This window comes from Paroedura picta, chromosome 3 (assembly GCF_049243985.1).
Source record: "Paroedura picta isolate Pp20150507F chromosome 3, Ppicta_v3.0, whole genome shotgun sequence".
Taxonomy (NCBI): Eukaryota; Metazoa; Chordata; class Lepidosauria; order Squamata; family Gekkonidae; genus Paroedura; species Paroedura picta.
This window is the reverse complement of record NC_135371.1, coordinates 175,919,439-175,934,203: the sequence shown is the minus strand read 5'-3', so window position 1 is coordinate 175,934,203 and position 14,765 is coordinate 175,919,439. Positions and strand designations below refer to the sequence as shown.

The 14,765-nt window shown below is 57.3% G+C and overlaps 1 protein-coding gene across 1 annotated transcript in view; it reads left to right on the top strand.

Moving 5' to 3' along the window:
* Positions 1 to 6,526: 6,526 nt before the first annotated feature.
* Positions 6,527 to 14,765, top strand: part of LOC143833716 (mitochondrial adenyl nucleotide antiporter SLC25A23-like) — a 34,768-nt gene continuing 26,529 nt past the window's right edge. The window contains exon 1 of the mRNA XM_077329841.1: positions 6,527 to 6,720. Coding sequence (XP_077185956.1) covers positions 6,556 to 6,720 — 165 coding nt within the window. The 5' untranslated portion in view covers positions 6,527 to 6,555. The remainder of the gene's footprint in view (positions 6,721 to 14,765) is intronic.

The window sequence follows — 14,765 nt, the reverse complement described above, 5'->3', positions numbered from 1 at the left end:
AGCCCCTGCCCCAGGAAGGAGCCAATCACGTGCCTGCCTTTTTTTTCAAACGGGTAAGGTTGCCATCTCCCGGTTGAGAAGCATCAGGTTGGGGTGGGGGGCAGAGGGGGGAGCCTCAGCAGGGGAGCGGGCCTGAGAGCCCCCCCCACCCAAGCAGGTGTTCTCTCCAGGGGAAGTGGCCCCTGAGGTCTGAAGATCAGTTATGATTCCACCAGATCTCCAGGTGCCACCTGGAGGGTGGCAACCATATGGGGCAAAGAGCAGTTGGGGCCTCTGGGCTTTTTCTGGGTGAACAGAACTGTAGGACTTGCATCGGTGGAGATCTGCAGATGGTCACGAAACGGTTGCCATTTTAAGCAGGGGTGGGGGAGTGCATTTTATTTGTTTGTTTGTTTATTTATTATATTTATATAGTGCATTCCCCAGAGGCTCAGGGCAGTTTACATAAAACGTAGAAAACAGTACAAGAAACAAGTGGTATATAAATAGAAATAAATATTAACTGATGATTAGGTGTCTTTCTCCCGCAGGGACCTCAAGGCAGCTTACAGCAGAGATCAAACACATAGAATAAAATGCCTTACAGGGAAAATCCCACAGGTATGCAAAAAGACAAGCCAGAAACCAGGACCCCCCGGGGCGTGAAATGCCAACGGCACAGGTGGAAACACCCAGGTGGAAATGGAACATCTGACACTCCCCCCCCCCCCAAAGCACCAAGTCTGTTGACTCATCGACACCTTCCCCAAAGCCCACTTCAGAGGAGAGCTGCCTTGCTCTGCAGGGGGGAAAGATCTGGATCCAAATCCAGCATTTCTTTCTCTGCTTCCTTCTTTTATACCACACATTACTCCCCTACGGGGACCCAAAATGGCTTATATCATTCACCTCCCCACCATTCACAACCCACCACCACCACCACAACCCTGCGAGGTAGTTTAGGCTGAGTGAGGGTGACTCCCCAAGGCCACCCAGCAAGCTTCTGTGATGCAATGGGGGTGGATTGGGTCCCCCAGATCCTAGCCTGGCACACTAACCACTACCCTAACCACAAATATTACTTGGTTGGTCTGTAAGGTGCTTCCTAACTCACATCTAGTGAAGGCCTGAGATGGGCGGGGAGCCCCCAGTTCTGCAAACAAAATCAACAGTTATCGCAAGAGACAAATCCCAGATCCTGCTTTAGTCCTTAGTCTTAGTTTCAGCCCCTCCACACTTGTTGTTGTTAGGTGCAAAGTCGTGTCCGACCCATCGCGACCCCATGGACAATGATCCTCCAGGCCTTCCTGTCCTCTCCCATTCCCCGGAGTCCATTTAAGTTTGCACCGACTGCTTCAGTGACTCCATCCAGCCACCTCGTTCTCTGTCGTCCCCTTCTTCTTTTGCCCTCAATCGCTCCCAGCATTAGGCTCTTCTCCAGGGAGTCCTTCCTTCTCATGAGGTGGCCAAAGTATTTGAGTTTCATCTTCAGGATCTGGCCTTCTAAGGAGCAGTCAGGGCTGATCTCCTCTAGGACTGACCGGTTTGTTCGCCTTGAAGTCCAAGGGACTCACCAGAGTCTTCTCCAGCACCAGAGTTCAAAAGCCTCAAATCTTTGACGCTCGGCTTTCCTTATGGTCCAACTTTCGCAGCCATACATTGCAACTGGGAAGACCACTCCACACTCCTGTGTCCCATTTCAGTTCTTATGATGAAGGACACCTACTCTGAGGTCCCAAATAGGGTATTCCAGGAGGCAAAGCTGTTCTCCCACCATTTGTGGAATACGGACATGTCTAATATCCATTTATTCTTTTCAGAAGGGCTGAAAGCAGAAGGAAGGGTGGTGGCTCAAGGGCAGAGCCTCTGCTTGGCCTGCAGGAGGTCCCAGGTTCAATCCCTGGCATCTCCAGTCGAAAGGACCAGCAGGAGGGGATGGGAAAGACCTTGGCCTGAGACCCCGGCTCAGCGGCAGAGCCTCTGCTTGGCAGGCAGAAGGGCCCAGGTTCAATCCCCGGCATCTCCATCTAGAAGGACCAGGCAGGAGGGGTTGGGAAAGACCTTGGCCTGAGACCCTGGCTCAGGGGCAGAGCCTCTGCTTGGCAGGCAGAAGGTCCCAGGTTCAATCCCCGGCATCTCCAGTTAGAAGGACCAGGCAGGAGTGGATGGGGAAGACCTTGGCCTGAGACCCTGGCTCAGTGGCAGAGCCTCTGCTTGGCAGGCAGAAGGGCCCAGGTTCAATCCCCGGCATCTCCATCTAGAAGGACCAGGCAGGAGGGGATGGGGAAGACCTTGGCCTGAGACCCTGGCTCAGTGGCAGAGCCTCTGCTTGGCAGGCAGAAGGGCCCAGGTTCAATCCCCGGCATCTCCATCTAGAAGGACCAGGCAGGAGGGGTTGGGAAAGACCTTGGCCTGAGACCCTGGCTCAGGGGCAGAGCCTCTGCTTGGCAGGCAGAAGGGCCCAGGGTCAATCCCCGGCATCTCCATCTAGAAGGACCAGGCAGGAGGGGATGGGGAAGACCTTGGCCTGAGACCCTGGCTCAATCCCAGTCATAACTTTGCAAGTTGTCTGTCCCACCTTCAAACTCCTCGCTGAGGCTGGCCGATCTTGTTCTCAGTCGAGGCCTGCCTCCTGGTGGTGGAACAGCTCTATCGCACCCCCTGAGAGCACCAAAACAGGCAATCATAGCAGCCCAGGGCTGAGTCAGAAATGTCTGAGGCTGCAGCTGAAAGTGGGCTGAAAATGTTGACCCAGTGTTATAGCAGCTTAGAGTGGGAAGGCGCCATGGAGGCCATCTAGTCCACCCCATGCTCAGTGCAGGATCAGCCTCAGGCATCCAGGAGAAGGATCTGTCCAGCCGCTGCTTGAAGACGGCCAGTCAGGGGGAGCTCCCCACCTCCTTAGGCAGCCCATTCCAGTGGGGAGAGCCAGTGGGGAGAAAGGCGGGATCCAGAGGAAGTAAGGAAAGAGAAGGAAATGGCATGAGATCCCAGCTTCCCTCCAGAATCGTGCCAGAGGAGGAGGCCGCTGAGAGGCGCCCTGACTCACCTGCCTTGGACGACCTCCCCCTGCAGCCTTCTCCCCAATCCCCCTTTGCCTGCGGTCCACCAGAAGAAGAGGGGCAGCTTCCCCTCCCTAGCCCCTTTCCCTGCCCCCTGCAGACATCCTGCTTTCCGGTCCTGGAGAGGAAGGGTGGGAACAGTTTCACAGCTAGAGTTCAGCACATCCCTGGCGACCATCGAGGGCCCAGGAGGGTGAGGAGCCAGAGATAGGGCCTGCCCTGGGGCGATCCCAAGGTTTGGCCTCTCCAGACAGCTGAGCCCGCCGGAGTAAGAAAGAGGATCCCTCCAGCGAGGAGTCGGGGAGTGGGAAGCACCTGGCTTCACGTGCAGCACACAGGGGCACGTCTGAGCCGGCACACAGGGCCAGGGGGTCGGGAAGGAAGGCCCGGGAGCCCCTGGGCACCAACGGCTCAGCCTTCACTCCGCTCCTTTGCGGCCGAGTGGCCCCACCGGGGAAGAACAAACCGGCCATTCAAGGCAGCGCGATGGGGAGGCCGAGCATGTGCGACAGGGCGCATTAGCGTGCTTACGGCAGCAGCCAGCGGGGGGTGAAGAAACACGCCAAAACCTGCGTCCGCTTCATTCCTGGGGACCAATTATCTCGACGTCCGTGACAAGGGAGAGAAGCCGTTTTCCAGAAACGGGGAGGGGAGGGGGGTTTCAGTCTCGGAAATCTTCCCCCTCCTGGCTGGAAGAGAAGGGTCCAGCTGGTTTCCTAATCGGCAAGCACAAGAGACTTCTCCCAACGAATCCCTGCTCACCGAGGGCTGGACTGGCCGATGGTGCCTCTCCATGCCGGGCAGCTGTATAGTCTGTCATGCGTCACCTGGCAGAGCTCAGGCAGTGGCTGCAGAAGGGCCCAGCCCTGGCCCCTGGAGGAGATTTGGGGGGAGGGAGGAGGAGACCCCTGCCTGCCAGGCACAGGGCACCCCTGGGATCACTCCAGGTTCTGGTTGGGGGTCAAGGCCCAGCAGATTGAAAGGGAGCTGGCCACTGGGGGGGGGGCTTTCTCTGCAGAACTGGGGTTGGCTGTAGGCCGGCCCAGCACCAGGCAGCTTCAAGTGGCCACTGCCATGCAGCCCATTCTGAACCAGGCCGTGTGGGGTGCAGAGGCTGATCGACAGGAGCAGTCTATCTGCGTGGCAGCCTGAAGGGTTACCAACCACTCCCCAAAGGAATGTGCTCAGGAGTGATTCATTAAAGCTTCTCTGTGACCCACCAGCCTCTGGGGTACACCGGGAGCCTCCTGGGGCCTTGAAACGGCCCCTGAGGACTCTGGGGAGGAAAGTGGGGGCCAAGGAGGGGCTCCCGCTGGACTGCAGCCTCCAGCCCTGAGCAATATGGAAGGGCAGGCTACAAATAAAACGTGATTCTCGTGTTTTGTGACTGACAGTCCAGCCCTCCGGACGGTGTCTTGGAAGGAGGAGGTGTGCAATCTACCTGAGCGGGATCCAGGTGGGCAGCCGAGTCGGTCGGAAGCCGCAGAACACAGTTCGAGCCCAGCCAGGCAGCTTGAAGCCTAACGGAGTTTAATTTGGGGCAGGAGCGTTCATGGGCATGCAGCCTTCTCCGGATGCAGTGGGTGGTGGGGGGTGGGGGGTTAATTGCCAGGAAGGGCTGGCTGGAGGGAAGAAGCAGCAGAGAAATTGTGTAATGATGGCCGGGGCTGGATTAAGGCAGGTGCTGGACTCTGCCGTCTTCCGTGACGCTTGTATCTCCATGCGTATTTGTGGCAATTCACAGAGCTCGAGTCCTGCCTTAATCCAGCCTCAGTTATTCGCTCTTAAGCCTCTTCTCTCCAGCAAGGACTTCCAGGCCTTTCAGCCTCCCTCCTGAGGCTATTCTGTGTCCCTGTATCTGAAGAGGAGCCTGGGCACACGGAAGCTCATGCCTTGAGTAAAACAGAGTAGAGTGTAGCTGCATCTTGTCGGATCTTAGGGCTGATCCTGCGTTGAGCAGGGGGTTGGACTAGATGGCCTGTATGGCCCCTTCCAACTCTAGGATTCTATCTTGGGAGCTAAGCAGGGTCAGTACTTGGCTGGGAGACCACCAAGGAAGGCTCTGCAGAGGAAGGAAAGGGCAGACCCCCTCTGCTTCTCCCTTGCCTCAAACGCCCCTGGCTGGGGTGACCCGAAGTTGGAAACAAAGCAGAGTCTGTACTTGGAAGGGAGACCCCCAAGGAAGGCTCTGCAGAGGAAGGAAAGGACAGACCCCCTCTGCTTCTCCCTTGCCTCAAAAGCCCCTGGCTGGGGGGTCAGTATTTCAATGCGGGGCCACCAAGCAAGACTCTGAAGAGGAAGGCAATGGCCAACAACCTCACCAGACATTGGGAAAAAAGCAGGGCCTGTACATGGATGGGAGACCACCAGGGAAGGCTCTGCAGAGGAAGGCAACGGCAGACCCCCACTGCTTCTCCCTTGCCTTGAGTGCCCCTGGTGGGGATGGTGCCTTGCCCCCCCCCCAAGCCTTCTATTTCCCCAGAGGGACGGCACTCTGTCACCTCGAGACCAGTTCTGGTTCAAAGAGATCTGGGGGGGGGGGCTGGGGATCCCCCGGAATTCCAGCTCCTCCCCAGAGGAACAAGATCAGCTCACCTGGAGAAAAGGGCTCTTGGGAGGGGGCACTGGGTGGTCTTGTGCCCTGTTGGCGTCCCTGTCCTCAGCCCCCACAACCAAATCTCAGAGGTTTTCCGACCTGGATCTGACTGGGCCGGAGGAGTGGGGGGCGCTGCAACCCTGGGAAATGCTCCCTGCAGTGCAGAGATCAAGTGGTGCTTCTGGGGATCTCCAGGTCCGACGTGGAGGTCGGCAACCGCACCACACGGAGAGGTTCCTGGCCACTGGTGGGAGGGTGTGTTTGGGGGGCGTCTGGGGAGCGACGGCAGAGAGACCCCTCTCCGCAGCGGCCCTTTTCTGCCGGGGGGGGGCCGCTCTCCGCCCTGGGGGCTTCCAGGGGATCTCCAGGGAGGGTCTTCTAACCCACCCGGAGGTGCGAAGAGGGCAACGGCGCCCGGAAGGTCCGCGGCACAAAAAAGCGTCCAGTCCTCTGAAGCGGCCGTTTCTCTCCGCCTGCGGGACGCTGCGGCCCCACTGCACGGGGGGCCCCGGCGGTTCCCGCTCTCCGCCGTCTGGAGGGGGCGGCGCTTCCGGGAGATCCCCAGGCCCCGCCTGGCGGTTGGCAGCGCAGCCAGGCGGCGGCAGCTTCGCAGTGCCGGAGACCCTCGGGCCGGCCCTCCCTCCGGGGCGCGTCGTGGGCGGGCGGGGGGGAGACCTGCGGGTGCGCTCAGCTGGGGGGCGGCGCCTGGCCCCGCCCCTGCCGCTGCCGCTGAAAGAGCCCGGGGGGGGGGGGAGCGGCGGGGCGTCTGCGGCAGCTGCCGGCCGGGCGAGCGATGGAGGCGAGCGGCGGAGGCAGGGGCCGGGCGCGGCCGCTGGGGCTGGCGGGGCTGGCGGGGCCGGCGCTGCGGGGAGGGGCGCGGGATCGGGCGGGGGCGCCGGGGCTGTAGGGGGGGGCGCCATGCGGGGCTCTCCGCCGTCGCCGGGCGCGGAGCCGGATCGCCGCCAGCGCTGGGCCGCCCTCTTCGAGCAGCTGGACGCCAACCGCGACGGCCGCGTGGACGTGCACGAGCTCCGCCAGGGCCTGGCCCGCCTGGGCATGAACGCCGCCTCCGACGCCGAGCAGGTCAGCCGCCCCCCCCCGCCCCCCGCCGGGACCTCCAGGGCGCGCCGGGACGTCTCCCGGAAGCGCCGCGGGCCGCCGCCTAGGCAGGAGAAGCCCCGGGCCCCGCATCCGCCGGAATGTCTCAGAGTTGGCAAGCGGCGTTGGGGCTCTCCCCTTCTCCCGCCCCCAGCCTGCTAGTTGGCACCCTCACGCCAAGCCACCCAGCAGAGGCGCAGCCGGTTCCCGCATGACGCAGAACCTGCCCCCCTGCCCCGTCGCCTGCGTGGCTGCGGGTTGTCGCCCCAGGGTGGGAAATGTGTGGACATTGGAGGGGGGGGGTGGAGCCTGGGGAGGGACCTCAGTGTCCCGGCAAGCGGCTGAAATTATTGGAGGTTTACAGGCGTCACCTGGAGGTTGGCAAGCCTCACGCGTGGGGGAGGAAGGGGCTAGCCCAAGGACAGTGAGCTGAGGGTGCAGAACCATCCGTGCTCTGCAGGCAAAATTTTGACACCTAGAGCCTCGGGTCCTTGTTTGTAAGCCACCTGTCCCAAATCTCTCCCCCTGCGCATTACTTCAAAGGCACATGGGCCTCTCCTCACCTGGGAGACGCATGCAGAGGTTACCTTAGGAGCAGGCAGGTAGCATTTTACCGTAGCTCAGGGATTTTACCGTAGCTCAGCTATTTTGCAGTCTCAGGTCCTAGGAAATGGTGGCACATGCAGAAAGTGCGCATGGGGTAGCCACAGGGGGCCCTGGACAAGTAGGAATTAGCGGCTGATTCAGGGCATGTTTGTTAAAAAGTGTGTGTGGGGGGGGGTGTTTGACTCGAGGACAAAGATGATATAACTCCGAGATACTTTACGTTGCCAAAATCTGCCAAGAGGTGATCTATTGCCTTAAACCAACCGTTAAACCGTAGCAAGGCCATGTGTGGGTTAGTGGCGTTCCTGAGGCATTGAGCACAGTTGTGGGAACTTGTGGGCCTCTATGTTCTTGGAGCTGGGGGGAGCAATGTGTGTGGGGGGCTTCTGGGGTTCTGGCACTGTTCAGGGACCCCCTGACAGCCCCTGGGTTTGCCCAGGGTGGGACACAGAGTGTTGGGCTGGGTGGGTCATTGGCCTGACCCAACATGGCTTCTCTTAGGTTCTTATGTCTGGGGCAGGGATGCTCTTGGTGCTGGGGGGGGGGCAGGGGCAAGAGTGGGAGGCATTCTGGAGTTCTGGCCCTGCTGGTGACCTCCTGGTGGCCTCTGAGTTTTGGCCACTGTGTGACACCAAAAGTGTTGGATTGGAGGGGTCGTTGGCCTGACCCAACAGGGCTTCTCTTATGTCCTTGCGTGTGTCCAGGTACATGCCTGGTCCTCTTGTCATGAGACTTTGCCTATGCAGAATGGCTTCCGTGGTCAGAATTTTGCTTTTGAATTGGTTGTCACGTGATACGCATCCCCTGTGGCGATGGATCCATTAAGATCTGTTCATCCATGAAAGTAAGATCTTGGTACATGTGGCCTTTGACAGGGTGGGCATTTGTGTGGGGTCCTGCTGAGAAAACTGGTGTGAGAAATCAGCTGAAATCGGATGGGAAGGCCGGACAGAAGTCCTGAAATAGCCGGTCAGATTTGCACAGGATCCAGCCTGGGAGGGATCCTGAACGCAGTCCCAGATAGGCAGAGAAATTTGCCTCAGGGCAAGGAACTGTGCAGTCACAATCCCTGGGCCGAAGCCAAGCGGTGCTTTTGCAGCTCCATTTTCTGTTTGAACTCCTAAATTTAAAACCAGCTGGATTTGGTTGCCAAGGAAACTCCGGGCCAAAAAAAGAAACCCAAGAGGCGTTCGACCCCCTTTTTTTCTGGAGTTGGGCGTCCGCGCCTTGGCGGATTCTGCAGAGAAAGGCTGGTTTCGGAGCTTGTTGAGGTGACAACTCAAGGTCACGCTCTAAACTTGGCCAAGTTTCCAAATATTTATTTCCGCTCTAGAACAAGCAGCTTGAGGGTGCCGGGAACAAAGACGGAAGGGCCTGCTGGAGGCAGGTTAAGGGGATTCCCAGGTTTCTGGGCCTCGGTTTGCCTAACCTAAAAGAGCAATAATAAGTAGGACAGGAAATTATTTATGTTTATATTTATATACCACCACTTTTGAATGTCTCGTGGCTGTTTACAAGATCAATATAAAATACAATAAATCCCCTAAAATGCCCCTTAATACAAAATATGACAGCATAGCAAGATGGCGAACAATAAAATACCAAACCTCTCCCCCCGTTCAGCAGGGGTCAATAACGCTCTTTCTCCCTGGGAGCGAGGAACCTAGTTGACCTCAACATAGAGATCCTCTGATGGTCACTCTGGGTACCACTCTGGCCTCAACCATATGCCTGGCGGAAGAGCTCCGTCTTGCAGGCTCTGCGGAAAGCTGACAACTCCAACGGGGCCCTCAGCTCTTCCAGGAGCTCATTCCGCCAGGTTGAAACTTTCTGCCATCTCGGAAACCAAGAATGAAATCCAAGTATTCGCTTTTGCTGGGATCATCCAAATTTACAGAAAATCCTACGTAACCTACCGAGGAGACCAGGGGACCCACTGTGTGTTGTGGTGGTCATGGGAACTGCCGTCCCGTCCGGCCCGACATGTGGTTACCCTGTAAGGTTTTCAAGTCAAGAACCAAGCAGAGGTAGGTTGCCCTGGCCTGCCTCTGCATAGCGGCCCTGGGCCTCCTTGCAGGTCTCCCCTCCAAGTCCTAACCAGACTCACCCTGCTCAGTTTTTGAGATCTGACCAGCCTGAGCTGAGGTATGGGATGAACAGAGGTGGTTTCCCCATGGCCTGCCTCTGCGTAGCAACACTGGGCTTCTTTGGCTCGTACTGGCCCTCACCTGCCTCTGCACAGCAACCCAGGACATCCTGTGCAGGGGGCTGGACTAGATGACCCAGGAGGTCCCTTCCAACTCTGTGATTCTGTGATTCTATCCTTGGCAGCTTCCTTTCCAAGTACTAAGCAGGGCCGACCCTACGTAGCTTCTGGGAGCTGGCCAAATTGGGCTGTTCGGGCCCCTCCAGGTCAGAGTGAACGTTGCAAAACTTCAACACAAGCTAGAAGCAGATTTCCACCTACCCTGTGGAATGAGAGCCTGCCATCAGGCAGGCCGTCTTGCCGCCGTGGTGTGTAGATGCAGCACCTTCTTGGAAAGCTGCCTTTGTCTCCCCGTGAGGAACCTGCAGTCCGTTTCTTTCTGAGGGAGCTGTGAGCAGCCTCAGCTACGGGAAAAGCAGCGGGGAGTCTTATTTGGAGGCCCTGAGGCTCACGTCCTGAGAGCCTTTCTTGTGTTTCAGGAGGGGGGTGTGTCACAGCAGGGTCTCTGTTAGTTGCTCTCAATGAAGGAAGCGTCTGTCCGTTTCCTTCACTAGGTTTCCCCCCAGAATTAAGCCCAAACAGTGGATGAGCGAGAGGGTTGTGAGTGTCCTGCAGAGTGCAGGGGGTTGGACTAGATGACCCAGGAGGTCCCTTCCAACTCTAGGATTCTATGAAATGTAACATTATATTCTAAGCTGGTTGTCCCTGTTTGGCTCTTGAACCGGTGAGGCATTTTCATTATGCAGTGTGCTAATTTCCTGCTCACCTTCTGTCTGGTATGGACTGGTAATTCCCATGTCTTTGTATCTGAACAAGGGTGCATGCTCACCGAAGTGTATCTGTTCCACTTAATATTTCTGGTAATATTGGAGGAGGAGCATGTCTCATGGCTTAAGTGCCACTCTGCGCTTAACACCCACTCAGGACGACTGTCCCACCCCTGTGTGCCTCCTCTTCCAACCGGCTTGCCTGTCTGTCCAGCAGCCAGCCAATCAGCTTCTGTTCCCCACCCCTGACCACCCCCTCCTCCTTCCACTTCCCTCCGAGGCTCGGAGGCTGCAGATCCCTGCCCCTACTGGCGAGTTCCCTAAGAGCTGCCTGCAGCCTTTCCAGGTCTGGGGGGGAGGGGGAGGCCGTCCACAGGGCTCTCCCACTCCACCCCCCTGATCTAGCGCCCCTTGTATCCCTGGATGCAACGGGCTTGGCCCCTGGTACCTGGAATAAAACTGTGCCCCTGGACAGGAACGTTGTCCTGCTGCTTGAGACCGATGTGGTGACCCACCTGGGTGTTTGGAAGGATACTGAGAGCAGGCGTTCGCTCACTCCTCACATCCAGTTCTGCAGATTCCCCTGTGTGCGTGCGTGCGTGCGTGACCGCTTCTGGCTTTTACCCGCCGGCCGAATTAATTCCTTCATTAGGAGGTTGTTGAGGCCAAATGCCGAGGCCTCTGCCACCCCCGGGGGCATGCAAGAGTCAAGGAAAACTCGCCTCCCAAGTTTTCCTGCTCAGCGCATTCCCTGCTGCGGGCAGAGGGAGGCTGGCCTCTCTTTTGCTCTTTTGCCCGAAGGCACAGAATTGCACACGCAGGCCAGCCGTGCACACGTTAGTGTTACCATGTGCTACATGCAAAGTTGAACGGTGCTAGGATTAGCGGAATGCTGAGCTGGAATTCGGGCCCCAGAGGCATCACCTGGCCTTGCCCATTCTGGGAAGTTAAGTTGGGTTGGCCTGGGTTAGGACTTGGAGGGGAGGCCCCCAAGGAAGGCCAGGGTTGCTACACAGAGTAGGGTGATGGCCAACCACCTCTGCCCGCCTCTTGCCTTGAAAACGCTACATGGGCTCTGGAAGTTGGTGACCACTGGACAGATCAAAAGCAAAACGTGAGGCATGTTAGCAATAAACAAACCTCTGTCGCCAGTGTTAACTTTGCTGGGTTTGTGGATTTTCTCCTTCCCTCCCTCTGCCTGCACGCTGTAGCCCAGGGGTACTCAAACTGCGGCCCTCCAGATGTCCATGGACTACAATTCCCATGAGCCCCTGCCAGCGAACGCTGGCAGGGGCTCATGGGAATTGTAGTCCATGGACATCTGGAGGGCCGCAGTTTGACAGGAGGGCCAGCTCTGCCAGGACGATAGGGGGGGGGGATGCCTCTCTGGGTGAGAGAAACGCGAGGGCTGCCAGTTGCCTGGGAGCAGCCGCCTTGTTCACACCCACCAATCGTTTAAAGTGCTGCTGGGACTCCTGCGCATCATGTGCATAATTGGATGGTGCCTTTTGTCGCTGCCTGGGATGTGCTTGCCTTTTCCTCAGACCGTTCTGCGCTCTGCTTCTTAAGTGTGAGCCAGGAAGGGCTCCTGAATGGGGTGAAGGTGGAGCCTTTCTAGGAGTTGGCCCTACTTCTTCAGTCTCTGTGCCCGGGAGTAAACCTTGACTCCCGAGTAAGTGGGACGAGGGCTGGGTTGTGGGTCTCCTTTGCCTGGCCACCCGAGCCCCTTTTCCGGGCTGCTGGGAAGGGCCTCCCTAGGCAGAGAGCTCGACTGGGGGGCAGGTGACCCCCACAACCTCTCGCAGGTGGAGACTCTTGCATTGACAGGCTTGCCAACCTCCAGGCAGTGGCTGGAGATGTTTATTTTTTAAATAACTCTTATTGGAGATTTTGCGATATACCATTGAAAAAACTGCATAAAACTAATGAGAAAAGAAAAGAGAAGACACATAAAAAGGCTTCCGATTTTGTCAACAGAGAAAATACATTACTTATCAATAACATTATCAAAAACATATTGTTATGCATAAAGGAGGTCCTTCTTTCTTCTGTAAACTCATACTTTCTCCCCCCTTTCATCCTCAAAACCATGTAGAGTCAGTTCACTCTTCTTTGTATCATGCTTGGTCTGTTTAGCCTGGAGAGGAGACGGCTGAGAGGGGATCTGAGAACCATCTTCAAGTATTTAAAAGGCTGCCATATGGAGGATGGAGCAGAGTTATTCTCTCTTCTCCCAGAGGGACAGACCAGAACCAATGGGATGAAATTAATTCAAAAGAAATTCCGTCTAAACCTCCGGAAGAAGTTCCTGACAGTCAGAGTGGTTCCTCAGTGGAACAGGCTTCCTCGGGAGGTGGTGGGTTCTCCATCTTTGGAGATTTTTAAGCAGAGGCTGGAGAGCCTTCTGATGGAGAGGCTGATTCTGTGAACGTTCAAGGGGGTGGCAGGTGACAGTGGAGGAGCGAGAGGGTTGTGTGACCCAGGAGGTCCCAGGACTTTTTTCATTTTCTCTACCCATTAATCCCAGAAGAAAAGACTCTGGTTATTACAACTGATTTCCAAATGAAGGAAATTGGTTCCTCTCCAGAAAACGGTTCCTCCGGAAGTTGATCTCGCTGTTGTGATGCCCCCAATCTCTGCCCCCCGGATCGCCAGGGACTTCCCGCCCCAGAGTGGGTGGCCCGGCTCATGAGCCCTTCTCTGTGCCAAACCAGGTCCCCCCACCGCTTTTGGCCTGTGGGCACCACATTCTGGCACATTCTGGCACAGGGTGGTGAGCACAACCACAAAACCCTCCTAAAGCTTTTGCGCACACCACACACAGAAGAAAAGTAGCGGCTCCTGGATCCAGGCCCTGAAAATCCCCCGTCAGTCCAGCAAAGCGTCGGTTATCAGAGCACGTCGTGCCCAAACAAACCTCCGGGGATTATAAATAGAGGTCTTGCTCATGGCGCCCGCAGATATTTTTATCCTGTCCTCATTGGCTTTCGCCCTCTGCCCGTGGGGTCTCAGCTGGCAGGGGTGGATGAGACCTCTTGGGCAGTGGGACGGCAGCCCCGTCCGAAGGGAAAAGGCCCGTCCAGCCTCCCATCTCGCCCAGGGCCAGCCAGTCCCTCTGCAGGGCCAGCCACAGGGCAGAGAGGCCGAGGCCTTCCCCTGAGAAGACCCTCAGAAGAGCCCTGCTGGGTCAGGCCAGGGAGGGTCCCTCCAGTCCAGCCTCCCGTCTCACCCAGGGGCCAGCCAGTTCCTCTGCAGGGCCAGCCACGGGGCAAAGAGGCCGAGGCCTTCCCCTGAGAAGACCCTCAGAAGAGCCCTGCTGGATCAGGCCAGGGAGGGTCCCTCCAGTCCAGCCTCCCATCTCACCCAGGGGCCAGCCAGTTCCTCTGCAGGGCCAGCCACAGGGCAGAGAGGCCGAGGCCTTCCCCTGAGAAGACCCTCAGGAGAGCCCTGCTGGGTCAGGCCAGGGAGGGTCCCTCCAGTCCAGCCTCCCGTCTCACCCAGGGGCCAGCCAGTTCCTCTACAGGGCCAGCCACAGGGCAGAGGGGCCGAGGCCTTCCCCTGAGAAGACCCTCCAAAGAGCCCTGCTGGGTCAGGCCAGGGAGGGTCCCTCCAGTCCAGCCTCCCGTCTCACCCAGGGGCCAGCCAGTTCCTCTGCAGGGCCAGCCACAGGGCAGGGAGGCCGAGGCCTTCCCCTGAGAAGACCCTCGGAAGAGCCCTGCTGGGTCAGACTGCCTCGGAATGTGGAGGTTCACTTGTTGTAGAAAGCACATTCATAACTAGGACAGCATGAGTTCGTGCACGATAAATTCTTTGGGATTCTTTTATTCTGTAGGACCACTGTTATTTGCAGTTGCTTTCACAAACATAGTGCAATCCACACCTATGAATCTAGTTGCGTCACTAGTTGAGTGACATTTAAGGACAATGACTATGGGAGGGATGAACGGCGAGATGCTGGTTTCAGAGGAAGTGGCCGTTCAGACTTCCTCTTCCTGACTGCAAAATACGCCACTGATCCTAAGTCTCTCCAGGAGCTGAAACGCGCTTGCTGTGATAATTGCCTTTTCTGTGAGGAGCTCTGAGAGCTCTCCGAAGAGAAACATTTTATGGGATACACAGTTAATAATGTTAATCCCAATCCTGCCATGTTCATCTCAGTTGGTCTCTGCCTCTCCACAGATTACACCCAGGACTGGGCATGAGTCGGAAGGCAAATCTTTTCTAGGCTAAAAGAGGTTTTCTTGGGGAGAGGTTGTTGCTCAGTGGCAGAGCCTCTGCTTGGCAGGCAGGAGGTCCCAGGTTCAATCCCCGGCATCTCCAGTGAAAAGGACCAGGTAGGAGGGGATGGGAAAGACCTCGGCCTGAGACCCTGGCTCAGTGGCAGAGCCTCTGCTTGGCAGGCAGGAGGTCCCAGGTTCAATCCCCAGCAGCATCTCCACTTAGAAGGACCA